General features: G+C 42.3%; 1 protein-coding gene across 1 annotated transcript in view; it reads left to right on the top strand.

Moving 5' to 3' along the window:
- Positions 1 to 13,840, top strand: part of LOC115363644 (neuronal-specific septin-3-like) — a 96,325-nt gene that overhangs the window by 7,030 nt on the left and 75,455 nt on the right. The window contains 1 exon segment of the mRNA XM_030057916.1: positions 3,325 to 3,351. Within this exon segment, the coding sequence (XP_029913776.1) occupies positions 3,330 to 3,351 (22 nt within the window). The 5' untranslated portion in view covers positions 3,325 to 3,329.

The raw sequence follows: 13,840 nt of genomic DNA, 5'->3' as shown, positions 1-13,840 counted from the left end.
TGTCTTGTCATCTCGCATCTCTAAACCACAAAGTACAAAGTAATAGCAGATTCTAAGTGACTGTAAATATGTGGGTTTGTTGTTGAACAATGGAGAGAGAGTCTCCACAAAAAATACATCATAGGCACTTTAATTCATGACTGACTGAAAGGCTTTTAGTTACGGTAGTTAGATTTATTAGTTTTCTATTCTACTGAATCAGTCCAATTGCATTCATTCCGACACAGATTTGCATAACTGGAAAAATCCCTTGTTTGTTCAAGTCAGTTTCTATTCCTGTTAAAGCTTGTCACAGGAACTGACAAAAGCTGAGATGCATCAGAATCTAAAAAAGAAAAATGTGTTATGAGACAGTAAGAGATAACAATCTTCTACGTTATTTCAAAACATATAGGTGTAGTGTTTTGACTGTGGGCCAGAGCACGACAGCCAGGTGTCCTGCCAGCTGTTTGAGGGTAACCTTAGAAAGTCTGGTGGTAGAACATGAGACCACAATTTCAAGCTGGTTTAGGTATAATTATTTGCATTTCTTTAGTGTTTTCAGATGTTACTGAATTAAGTCAGGAGCTGGGGCAAATGGGAAAAAATGTGTAATAACCCACAGGGTGTTTTTGTAAGTGTAGGTAGGAGGAGGTTGAAGAAATGTGAATTCAAGAGGCTAGTTTCAAACTCAATTAGAACTTTTGTTTGTTTGTTTGTTTGTGTGTGCCATCCCCACAAATAAATTAATGTTTAAAAGTTTAACTTACTGTCATGTATATCTACAAAAACACTGTGTTTTTTGTAGGTGAAGTCATGCTTCGAGACAAGTGTACCTTTCCTGACAGGATGTGGTTATGGCCTTGACTAAAAGATACATCTTCACAGTTGTCAAGTCAGCCTTTTATAGTGCACTCTGTACATAGGATATCAGTCGGGGCATCAGAATAGCATATATAGTTTACATATATTTATACATTTATATCTGTGATTTTTTTGCTTCAGAGAAATTGTTTAGCTACAGTTATTTTCAGTTTTGCTTGCTCCTTTGCACAACATTTAACCGGTGACATTTTACGCTGAGGCACATGCAAAAATAAAGGAAACATCATCATGGTGTCTGGAGACACAAAGGTCAAGATTCAGTGATGCTGTGTTGTGAGGTTGTGCCGTTCTTGCAGCTCACTTGCTTCAGGTCAGAGTGCAGCGTTTTCAGTTCATTGCCAAAGAAATGGATGCCATTTGGTTACGGCACAAACAAGCCCATGAAAAGCGTGCTGTGCAAGGACTTAACTTCTTTCAGCACCAGTTGCAAACACAAATTGTATGCTTCTGCAGCTTTAAGACTAATCCACCAAGGCTGGAACCCTTGTGCCCTAAAGCCTATTTATAATTGGAGGGTTCTCTGACTTCAGGATGGAAAACTGTCTCTGAGAGGGCCTGAAAGAGACTTTATTTTTTATCAGTGCTATTAGAAAGGCTTTGATGTCTATTGTTGGGAAGCCCTGACTTGTTTCCTTGGTTGATGTGTATGACGTCCTGTGATTATCAATTCTTATATGCTTGAATATAAGTGTGTAGGTCTAGTCCTTTTAGAATCTGAGCAAGATACACTAGTTATATATTTATATGTTATTCATATTTTTGTATGATTAGCTTTCATATGCATGAATGGTTCTTTTCCTGTTGAACAGTGGTTCACCTGATCATCAGATTCTTCTCAGCTGCTCAGTAGACCACTGCCTGTGGGTTTGTTTTTTTTTAGACCACTGTCTGTGTTTTTGCCAGCTGATTCAGAATTGCCTATCTGTTTTTCATGTCTGTTTTGCATCTCAAACCAGACCTCAATGATCAAGGAGCATGAACTTGAGCCTGCAGCTGCCCCAAATGCTGATGTCTTTGTTTTATGACTTCAGTGTGAATATCACCTCAGTAAGTTCACTGAAGCATCTGACAAATGTGCCCCAACCGTCAGCCCTCTTTCTTTCAGGTTTCAATATGCTTTGTATCCCTTATTTATTTCAATGTGTCCCATGGTTTGACAACTTCCAGCAGCATGTTTTCACCTCGCTCTGGTCCAAATGCCTCTACAAATCTTAGAGCAGCAGGCTGACAGAAGGAGGAAACCAGCAGCAGCCACAAGAGGTCTCTGCAGTTCAGACTTGGTGCAGGGGCAGGATGTGATTCACCTCACACAGGTTTGTTATCCTCTAGGTCTTAACAACATGAAGCAGGCCGCCATAGTTTGACAAGTTGGATTTATTAAGGTTAGAGGTCGTGGGCGCAGTTCAACAGTTGAATAGGTTGGCCCAACACCGTGACACAAGCCAAGGTTTGTACTAAAAACACACTGATCCCCCCCCAACACACACACACACACACACACACACGTGTTTTCATCACTTCAGAGGACATTACATTGACCTACATTAATTTCCTGGAGATATACCCTAACCATCACATAACTCTAACCCAACCCTAAAGGCAGCTTACGTTTAAACCAAGTCTTCACCTTAAAATTAATCATTTTCACTAAGGGGACTTGCTTTTTGTCCCCACAATATGACTGTGTAAACAGATTTACCTCCCCCACAACATTAGTAATACCTGGCGCGCCACACAAACGCACACAAACACGCACGCACGCACACACACACACACACACACACACACACACACACACACACACACACACACACACACACACATTTTATTTCTACTACTATGTCTGTTGGTCTACTGGATGGTCAATGTCATTTTCTTCCCAGCGCACGTACCCACTTCCATGTTGCACACTTGGCTACGTCATTGTTTGAATTTCATCATTACTCTGTTGCCCCATGATCGATCCAATCATTCAAATGCTTCAAATGCTTCAAATCATTAGCCTAAATCAAATATAATATCTGAGTTTGTTTGGGAATACAGCGGTATCCCACTTCTCTGGCAGGATTCGCTGTGCTTCTCCCGCAGTTACAGTTAAACCACTCCCGCTCCTGGACTGGGCGTGCGTCAGGAGCGCAGGTGTGATCGCCTCCATTCCCAACAAACTGTCTCTCCAAGTTGTTCGCGGGGGAAATAAAGGGAGAAAATAACTGCAGGCCTACACCAGCTCCACCAGAAGTTAATTTACCTGCGCCCAGGTGCAGCTGGAACGCAAAGTGGCACACACAGCGGGAGAGAGTGAGAGAGAGAAAGAGAGAGAGGAGCGCAGGACAAATAACCTGGAGAAGTTACGGACGGAGACGTCTCCCTGGCACGCACGGACAAATCACTGTGAGGAAACGTCCATCCAACGTTCAGACTTTACACTCAAATACAAGTAGAGAGCAGACGAAACATCAGACACCATGAAGAAATCGGGATATCCAGGTAAATGTGATGTTTTTAACGCAGTAGGCAATGAGGCATCAGCAAGTGATGATTTATCTTATAGACTGTAATTACTTAATAGTTGTGATTTGTTTGTGCACACTAAGCAGGCTATATGAAAGCTATAGGCTACAACTTTTAAAGCAAGGTTGTGTGTGTGTGTGTGTGTGTGTGTGTGTGTGTGAGAGAGAGAGAGAGAGAGGGAGAGAGAGAGAGAGAGAGAGGTAAAAGAATGACTGGACTGGCGTAAGTGCAGGTAAATGTTTGACAGTATGGGCAGTGAATGGGTGCCCACTTTATGCCAGAGCCTCCAGGCCTGGCTGTTCCTCTGTCTGCAGAGGAGGAGGTGAGCTGATCAGTGAGTGCAGACTGATTTATCAAGTGGCATCACCCTGTGGCTTCTTATCACAGAGCTGCTTAATGAAATCTGTTGTGGGACAAACAGTGGCTCCAAATGAGCTGTGACTGAACATATAAATGATATAGGTGACAGAGAGCGGTCTCAGAGAGTGCATCTTTCCTGTCCTTAAGGCTAAATGTGAGCAGCCTTCATGCTCCAGAGGACATACTGAGGTCATGAGGACCTTAAATGTACCACTTGACGCTGCTGTTGGCTTCCTTATCCAGAACAATTCACAGCAGATGAGAGAAAACATGGAGTGCACAGACTGAGCATATGTGTCTCACGCTGGTGTAAAAGAAATTGTAAAATGTTGCTGTACTGTTTACTCTCACCATGAGACAGTTAGCTTGTAAATCCAACGTGATTGACAGTTTTATTGTGGAGTTCGTTCACTCCTCCCCACCAATACCCTGAAAAACGACTAGATTTATGTCTCCACAGTGAATCAAACTGCAGCGACTTCACTGGTTCAGTTTAACTCGTCTGCTGTTTGATTCCAGGACTGGCTGGTTGTGGTTAGTTATTGCAAAATATCAGAAATCTCCCATGGAAGGTTGGTGACGGTAACTGGTTGTGGCTTGGGCGGCCTCATAGATATATGGTATAGTTAAATGTGCTTGGCAGCCTGGAACAGTGGCCCTGAAACTAACAGAGCTCAGTGCCTTGCTCAAGGTCATTCATTCATTCATTCATTCATTCGCTTATCCAAATTAGGGTCTCGGGGTGCTGGAGTCTATCCCAACACTCATTCAGTGGAAGTCAGGAAAACACCCTGGACAGGTTGCCAATCCATCACAGGGCAGAATACAAAAAATATATATATTTTCCTGTGCACCATCCATCTATCCAGTTTGTGTCTGCCATGATTTTCGGAGCCTCCCAACACACTGCAACAGGGCTGGATGGGTTCATTTGTGGTGCTTAAACTGTCAAAAATTTACATGTGGAAAAACTTGACAGCAACAGCACTATTCAGAAACATTGACACGGATAATCCACAGCTCCCCCCGGGGGCAAGATTTTCGCTGTGAACTATTTCCTGCCGAAGAACACGAGCACAAATCGTAACTATCCACTCTGAATGGGTGCTTGTTTAGGACAGATACGGTTTGCCGGTGTTTTCCAGCAGGAAGTAGTTGCGATAGATGTTTTTTTTTTTTTTTTTTTGTATTTTGGGTGAGCTGTCCCTTTAAGCAGGCTTGAACCTTTGTCATTCATTTGGAAAACAGTTTCAGAAACCACTGGACCACCCTGCTGCCCAGTGACATGAGTGATCCACCTGTAGACCCCACATCCATCCCTGCACTTCTGTATACATTCTTATACACACTTGTGACACTCATCCCTCCTTCCTTTGTCTCTTTTCTCCCTAAACTCCCCCTTGCTCCTCTCCTGCTCCCTAATGAATCATCCTGCTAATGATCCAGCATTCACAGGCTCATCTCAGCACTGTTTGCTATCACTTACATCTGCTTCTAAGACCCCCACCACCGCCACCACCACCCTCTAAGCCCCTGCTCAGGCCAGTGTACACAACTCAATCCAATGGAATGCCAGTTTTCCCAACTCCTCTCCTCACTGTCTTTTGTGCGACGGAGCGTCCGACAGTTTTCCATCGCATGTCGAGTCATGCCGCCTTCCCTCCTCCTGTGTTCTCCCTCTGCGGTCCAACGTGTGCGGAGCTGTCACATTCTTTGTTGGAGCTCAACTTGGGAAATAGTCTAATAACAAAGTGTGTGTGTAGTGTTGTGTGTGTGTGTGTGTGTGTGTGTGTTGGTAGAAGGCCCTCTCCACTGTGTAGGGGTGTTTAGACAAGCATCAGAGATGTGGGGTGGGTGACTTTGAGAGAGGAGTGCTCGCCTTACCCTTTCAGCACAGAGATGTGTGTGTGTGTGTTTTGTGCGCAAAAGCCCTCACTTGTGCTTGTGAGTACATGCACACACATGCACACAGATGCAATCACACAGAGACTAGCTACAGTCTGATTTTTTTTTTTTTAATGTGTAGAGAAAATTGTGTGTCTGCATATGTGTCTGTGTTCACTCATGTGACCCCGTGCAGCTGAACCCTGCTCATGGAGCCGATCCCTGCCTTGTACACCACTCCCTCAGTCCTCTGGATCAATGAGTAACCTGTACATGAATAACAACCCGCTCAAAAAAAACACACACACACACACACACTCAGTAACATAGCCATTATTTACCGAGTATTTCCTCCTGGTATGTGCTTTCATGTCTGACTCAAAACACACATACACACCTAAATTCACTGCTTGAGCCTGTGTGACAAATCCACACACTGTGCTGCATTATGGCTTTTAACCTGTTTATATTGGAGAGTCAGCAAGGCTTTGATTTGGAGCCTAAAGCTATTGTTAGATGGCAACTTAAAAGTTGAGCTATAAACTGTGTTGAAACATATTTGCCCTGTCATCTTGCAGGGCATGTTGAGGATGGCCCTAACCCACAATTTGGCTTCCTAGAAGCCTGTGAATAATGGACTATTAAGGCACTGCAACATGTGGACATGCACACACACACCTTTGGGTATGATCTAAACAGCAGAGTAGCAAGGTATATGCAGGTTCAGGTTACACTTACACCATGATGTCCTGGCATTTCGAATGCGTCTCCCTAGTAGCCATGCAACAGATGAAATACATAGGACCATTTGTTGTAAAAGTAGCACCAGTCTGTGTCTGGTTAGTCTTTCCTCTAACCCTACTATAATTTTAGCCAATAACAATGTTTCCATCAACCATTTTTATACAGATTTTGCTATATGTAACAGAAAATGCTTGATGGTAACAGCAAATGTTGAATAAAATCCCCAAAATTTGACTAAAGGTTTATATGCTCACTTGAGAAGGATGAACTTTTCATTTGATAAAAAGAAATGGAAAATGTGTGATGGAAAGGCATTTGCTGAATAAAAATAAGGCATACACATAGGATTTAATCACATGACGAGTTGCTGTTTGACCTCTGGCTGTGATGATGGATGGCGGTAATGTCAACAGGTACAGGTGGACAGATGAAGAAATCAACACATTCATTCGTCTCATATCCAAAAAATGTAACAGTGATATTAGACAGGAAACAGCATTGTTAGTTATTTTAGCCGTTATCCTTACAGATTCTGGATAACATGAAACGCGGTCATTAACTCAATCAAAACTACAATGCATATTTGTCCAACTTTGCTAGTGAACAAACTGGTTGACTGTAGCAACAATGATGATGATGATGATGATGACGACATAGTAGGTACATCATCATTCAGAACCCACAGCAGGCTATGTCTTGTTCACTTAAACAGATGTTATTCAGCTCATTTTTAAAAGAACTATGGATGGAGCCACTTTTTATGCTCTTCTGTGCACTTTTCGTTTTTTTGAGCGAGAATTCTGGTCGGGCTTTTCTGTTAATTGGCTCGCTAACTCACCTTTCACCGCAGCAGCACAACACAACACCTGACCGACTGTTGGGACGACTCCCACAACATTGTCAAATAAGCCGGTGAAAGTAGTATGCAGGGAAGCGATCAAACGGAAGTGCGGCACAAAAAACACGGAATAGCTCCTTGCTTCCACATTCCAAAACAAAGTGGATAGAAACGCACCTTCATTTATGCACTTTATTATGCACTTTAAACACTCGTACCATATCAGGCTCACACTTTTATTCTTTTATTGATTGATTGAATGGCTGTCTTTTTTATGGTGTATGTACTGTTTGTCCTTTTACTGTATATGTATTGTGTGTATTATTTGCTATGGGATACAGAGAATTTCCCTGAGGGGATGAATAAAGTGCCTATCTATCTATCTATCTATCTATCTATCTATTTGCTTCACTTCTTGGAGCCTTTAATAATTGGCTTTCAGTTAATTTGAATGTTTTATGCAAACACACAGCTTCTGCATTCTCAAACTAATTTGTCGCTGGTAATGGCAGAGCATTACAACAGCCCAAAGTACATGTTTGCTTTTTTTCCTGTGACTGTTGCTTGATCAAATCCTTCCTCTTCTAACTCTCGTACTCCCGAGTCTGCACACAGATGTGGATGGGAATAACCAAAGCTCCTTGCAATTACATACCGTACCTTTAACTCTACCACAACACACCTGCTGTTGTATACACTTCCTGTCCTCATGTACCTGTATTCTTCACCTTCAAGACTGAATCCATTTTGCTAACAACAACCTTGTTAACAATTAATTCTTCATATTTTTGCCCATATGGTACGCTCGTAATTGGTTGGTGATCGCTGGACAACCTCACTGCACTGTACAGTTTAATGTTTACAACACAATGTGCTATATATACTCTGTACTGTGGAGCTCCTCTGCATGAGAACTCTCTCTCTGATGTGTGCGGTCCTCCCCTCGTAGCCGTGCGGAGCCTCCTCTGAAGTGTCCACTCCACTCTGTGTTTATCATCCGCAGCCAAGAATGCTGTGGGTGTCAACTGATACAGGGGCCCGTGCTCGACTGGCTCTACTAGAGGCCTGGGGCCAGGAGAGAGCTCGTAAAAAGATAATGGTAGGCTCAGAGAGGCTCCAGCGTATGGCATAATGGGTGCACCGAGATTGAGACATGGATATTAGAGGGACGAAGTGCACACTCAAAATCAGATGCGCACACACTTGCATGCACATACATGGATGAAGGCATACAAGACATGGAAATACTATGCACATGCTGTCAATGGGGTTTAGTGTTTTGGTTTTGGGGTCATGATTTTTAGTAAAACAAACATTCATTAGAACTGTTGCAATTATTAACGCATCTCACACTTTGAGGCTGCTTTAAACTTGGCCCCCTGATAAATTTACAAATATGATATTTAAAAGATGTTACCGTTACTGTACTTATCTAGAGGAAATAAAGTCCATGCGAGAATTTTTCCTTGTCACCCGCTGTTCACCTCTCTAGCGCACACACCAGAGTCATTTTAGCAACTTACAGTTTAGCATTAACAAATCACTCCTGTTATAAAAAATACAACTAGCCATCTGTGTAAGTGTTTAATCATCAGTATCTTTTTTTTTTTTTTTTTTTTTTCTTAATGAGCCTGGTGGTTGAGATAGAATCCCTGAATTAGTACGCTACATGCTGCTACATGCTAGCCTTGCTGCTGGCTGCATGCAAGAGTTCACTTTGTTTATAGCCGAGAGGTAGCCAAAAGTTAAAGCTCGCAGGGTTATTATTTTCACTGGTGTACACCAGTAAATTCAAAAGCTCAGTGGCCCCTCAACATAATAATTTAACTGCAGGGAAGTTGCCTTGTACTTTTCAAATAACAGGCCACAAACATTATTCATGTTCACTGTTAGCTGAACTTTTTTTTTTTTTTTTCATCTGTTGGTCCACCCAGTGCTTCCAAGCATGCATGCATATGTGCACATGCAGACACACACATACATGCACATACTACTATACTGTTAACATTGGAGTGACTTTGTTTGTTTAGTTGCCTGTAAATCCCTGCAGACATGCATTAAATATGTAATAAAATCCTCGCAAACCTTAACTGACCCTGCAGCTCTCTCTCTCTCTCCCTCTGTCTCTCTCTCTTTTGTTTGTCCATATCTGTTTCATGTTTATTCACATGCACATACAACCACTCGTTCATTCACTCATTCTCTCACCCATGCACTTGCACACCCCCCCTCCATCCTCTTCTTCCTTCCCCTTCTTTGTTCCCTCCCTCCGTCCTAACAGTTGTTCACCTGAGACATAACTACATGTTTCCTGGGGAGGTTTCAGCCCATAAAGACGGCTCTATGAAGTATTTAACTGACTCTGCACGCTTTAACTACCTGACAAGTAGGAAGACGGATCCTTATCTATCACACTGCCATTGTTTTATAGACTGCCGTAGCATCCTGTCTAGCCCTCGCTCAAAAATCTTTCATGTGATATGATTTTGGGCTTGTGTTTGTGGTGTGAAGAGTGCAGAAAGGTGGCCATGTATTTGGCAATGCGGTGTTGGTTTTCAATGAACGTGGTGAGTGAGGAATAGGTTTGTGCTGAAAATACAGAGATGTAGGAAAAGGTGTTGCCAGTTCATTCCTTTGGCACCGGCACAACAGCTATTCATTTGGGAGGAGTGCCGTTCAGGGTCATGGCCGATGCATTTCCTTGGCTGCATGTGCTTGTGTGTGTTTATGTGGGACTTTGTACGAGTCTGTCTGTGTGCTCTGTGCGGTCCTTATTGATTAAGAATGTGTCCAGGTAAAGGCCTTTATCAGGGTTGTAAAAACAATCCTGAAAAATGGCATAGTGGCCATTCTCCCTCCCTCTCTTTCTTTCTTCCTTTCTTTCTTTCTTCCTCTCTCCTGCTCTCTGTCTCTGTTTCTCCACCTGTTCATCTGCTCCCGGCCCTTTCACAGGCAGAGTTGTGAAACGCTGTGTTTGCAGCATGCCCTTGACATGTGTAATGAGGGCCATAAAAGCACAATGGAACAGATGGATGAGCAGAAGGATGGATGGATGGATGCATAGAAGGAGGTTGGGAAAGGCCGAAAAGAGGAGGGAGAGAAAGAAGGTGAAGGAGTAAGGTCCTGCTCCTTCCCTGCCCTCCTGTTCAAACATGGACGGTACGGCCTCCCTTTGCAAACACAACAATCATAAGTGCTGCGTGTGTGCGTGTGTGTGTTTCTGTGTGTGTGTGTGTGTGTGTGTGTATGTGTGTGTGTGTGTGTGTTTGTGTGTGTGCACAGCAAGTGGTGAGAGAACGAATGACAAAGACACAGAGTACACACTACACTGTATACATTTTCTAAAATGTTCCACCTCTAGTGTATATGTGTTTGCATGCCTTCATTCACATGTGTGTGTGTCTGTGTGTGTGTGTGTGTGTGTGTGTGTGTGTGTGTGTGTGTGTGTGTGCATGTGTGTGCGTGTGTGCATGTGTGTGTGTGTTTACATTCATGCTCATGCCCTCTCAAGTATGTTAAAGTGCTGCACCCTCTGCCCTCTGGTTCACATATTTTACCTTCTGCAGTCACCTGAGACCAATAACTAATCGGTTGACATGTGTAACCAGGCCGGGTCGTGTACTTGACTGCTCATGTTATACAGACACACACACACATGCACACACACGGTGTCAGTAAGCACTGCTATTGATGGCAATCGGTTAGAGGAACAGTTTACCAAAAGTACGCACCCACTTGGTATAATTGACCCATCCAGATTTGTGATTTGGTGAAGTTTCCAGTCCCCCCACCAATTCAGTGGAACTGGATTCGTTTATAGATCATGTGAAACACCCAACAGCAATATCTTTTTGCAAAAACAATGACATCTTGTCATCTTCCACAGCCCTTGGAGGCAGAGAGTTTCTTTGAGAGCTATTTCATGCTGTACAACATCGGCAAACTATATTTATCCGCCTCCAATTTGTACTTGTTGGAGGCAGAATGAGCTGTACGAGTGAATAACCCTCCACCCCCATTATACTGGCATACTGGGAAATGACAGGGACAAGTGTGGCAGATTAGAAACCTCCCCAAATAACACAAAAACTATCAGAATGGACAGATGGTTTTAGGAGTAAGTGGGAAAATATCCTACTTTAGCTCGGTTTCCCTTCCAAAATGTAGATGCAGATCTCCATAAACTATGTAATGCAAATTATCCTGAAAAGTTTAAGTTCAGGTTTGTTTAGAGCCAAAATCACTCCATCCTACACCACTGCACGGCGCATAGAGTCAGATAAAGTTGGTATTACAAATTGGTGGTCCGTATTACTAGAACAATTACGGTAGTTCTTTGATAGTTCTGTGTTAAATTAATAGTCAATTGATTACTGATGGAAGGGAGGTGTTATCTGTCAGGCAGGTGATCCCTGACACCACAGCTGCTCAAAGCAGCTCACACTCAAGTGAGCATAAAAACGAGCATAAAAACTGAGGACATTTTTTAGAATTTTGCTGTTTCTTTCAACCTTTTCTAATAAATAAAATAAAAATATGTTGATGGGAACATGGCATTTTTGGTATTTTGGGTGAAGTGTTCCTTTAAGGTCTCAGCACATACATAGGTGTCCATGCACTTTGCACAGTCCCTAATATGATGATGGTGTGAGGAGATTTTGTCTGTGTGTGTGTGTGTGTGTGTGTGTGTGTGTGTGTACATATGGATGTGTGCTTTTGTGTGTGCATGTATCAGGCCCCAGACAAGACTGAGCAGGCGTGTACAGCCACAGGCTTTGCAAACACACACACACACACACACACACACACATACACAGACCTTTGTTCCTTCATACAGAGTTTAACTTTTCCACACATCCACACTCACCAGTATAACCCAGTATTAGCCAAACACCTACTAATGCATATTTGCCTTATGTCTCTCAGTACTTTGCCCTCACCATAACCCACACACACTCCTGGAAATGTTGAATCAGATTGCTTCGATGGCAAATCTCACCTTATCAACACAACTCGGTGATGGTGGTTTAGTAGCGTCTGAGGCTCATTACCAATGTGTGAAAAATATTTCCACATTTGTTGCAATTTTGTGTGATCTTTCTGAGACACTTTGTTGTAGCTGTGTGTGTGTGTGTTTCTTCACCTCACTTCTCTGAAGTTGTAGCTTTACTCCCAGCCAGAGGTGTATATAGGCACAGACATGCTCTTTGGCTCCAAGGGTTGATAGACTTGGCTGGCTCCCATTAGTTCTGTCATTTTCCATACACTTACACCTCTGAGACACACAGATACACACACTGACACACACACACAACAGAGCGGCGGTGTTATTGTGTCTTCACATAGCTCCTGGCAGATTAATGTTTCAGCCCGAAAAGCGCTGACTTGACTGTTACACCCTCAACAGTCACGTCTGACCCCTAGTGATTCAAACAGTTTTTACCGTTACAAACCTTCAGTGCAAATCTAACAAAAACAACTGCTTGTAGGCGTTCAGTAAAAACAACACGGTGTGAGAGGAGTGGAAACCTTCTCCTTTTGAATCATCAGTCATCAGTCAGTGACTCTGTCAGGGAAATTTGCATCCATATTGAACATGAGAGCTGTGCACTAATAGCACTCTGCCGCTGTGGGTGCTTTAGGTGCCCTCTAGCCTGGAGCCGCAGGCCTGCATGACTCACTGACAAATGTCCTTCTGCTAAACTGAATGACTAGCAATTCATACACTCACCAAAATAATGGTAAGATGTAACAGCAAAGAATTTACCAAATAGCTCTTTTGCATCCAAGTGGAATTAAGAGATTCTCATTTTCCAATATTTAACCCTTAGATGCAGAAGTGATCAGAACACACACACACTTCCATGAGTGGGTCTCTGTTAGATTCAACAATGATGCACAACAGTGATTTATTATTTAAAATATGGTTATTTGTGTAACATCTTTTAAAGTGTTTTTAACTAGTGGATATACTAGTGGTATACTTACCATCAAATCAAACTAGTGACCCACCTTGAAAATGGACTTTCAAACTTACTATGCACTTAGGCTGCAGGCCAGAGGCTGTGGGAAAATCTAAAACAAATGTCCCAGGCTAGTGGCCTCAGCATCTACCTCTGTGTTGCTGCTCTAAAAAAACACTCACCAAACCTATAATAATGTTAGCCACTTGCTTTGAATAATACAATTACAATTCACATTTGGCAGATGCTTTTATCCAAAGCGATGTACATATGAAAGTTTCATATGAAAGCAAAGATCTATTCAGTAATAGATATAATACCTTACAAATGAAGCTACTGATATTGCTATTACTAACTAGCTACCTTTGCTACATGGTGTGTGCTGGCTATCTAGAGAGGCTGATTTGACGATAAATAAAAATACTTATACAACCTGTGGTAATGAATGTGCAATGTTATGCAACTGTCATCAACTTAGTGTCATGGAAGATTTCCAGCAAAAAAAAGAGATGTATATAATATTGATATGATATGTTATGATACAATATTACATAAAAATAATGTGTAAAATTGTCTTGATAAGTGGTTACACTACTGACTTTTTTTTCCTTCTCACTAGCTGTAAACATCTTGGCAAACCAATCATTTAGACTTTTACTTTGAAAGTGGTGACAAA

The sequence above is a fragment of the Myripristis murdjan genome, chromosome 8 (assembly GCF_902150065.1).
Source record: "Myripristis murdjan chromosome 8, fMyrMur1.1, whole genome shotgun sequence".
Taxonomy (NCBI): domain Eukaryota; kingdom Metazoa; phylum Chordata; class Actinopteri; order Holocentriformes; family Holocentridae; genus Myripristis; species Myripristis murdjan.
The sequence above is the reverse complement of the archived record's forward strand: the minus strand, read 5'-3'. Positions and strand labels throughout refer to the sequence as shown.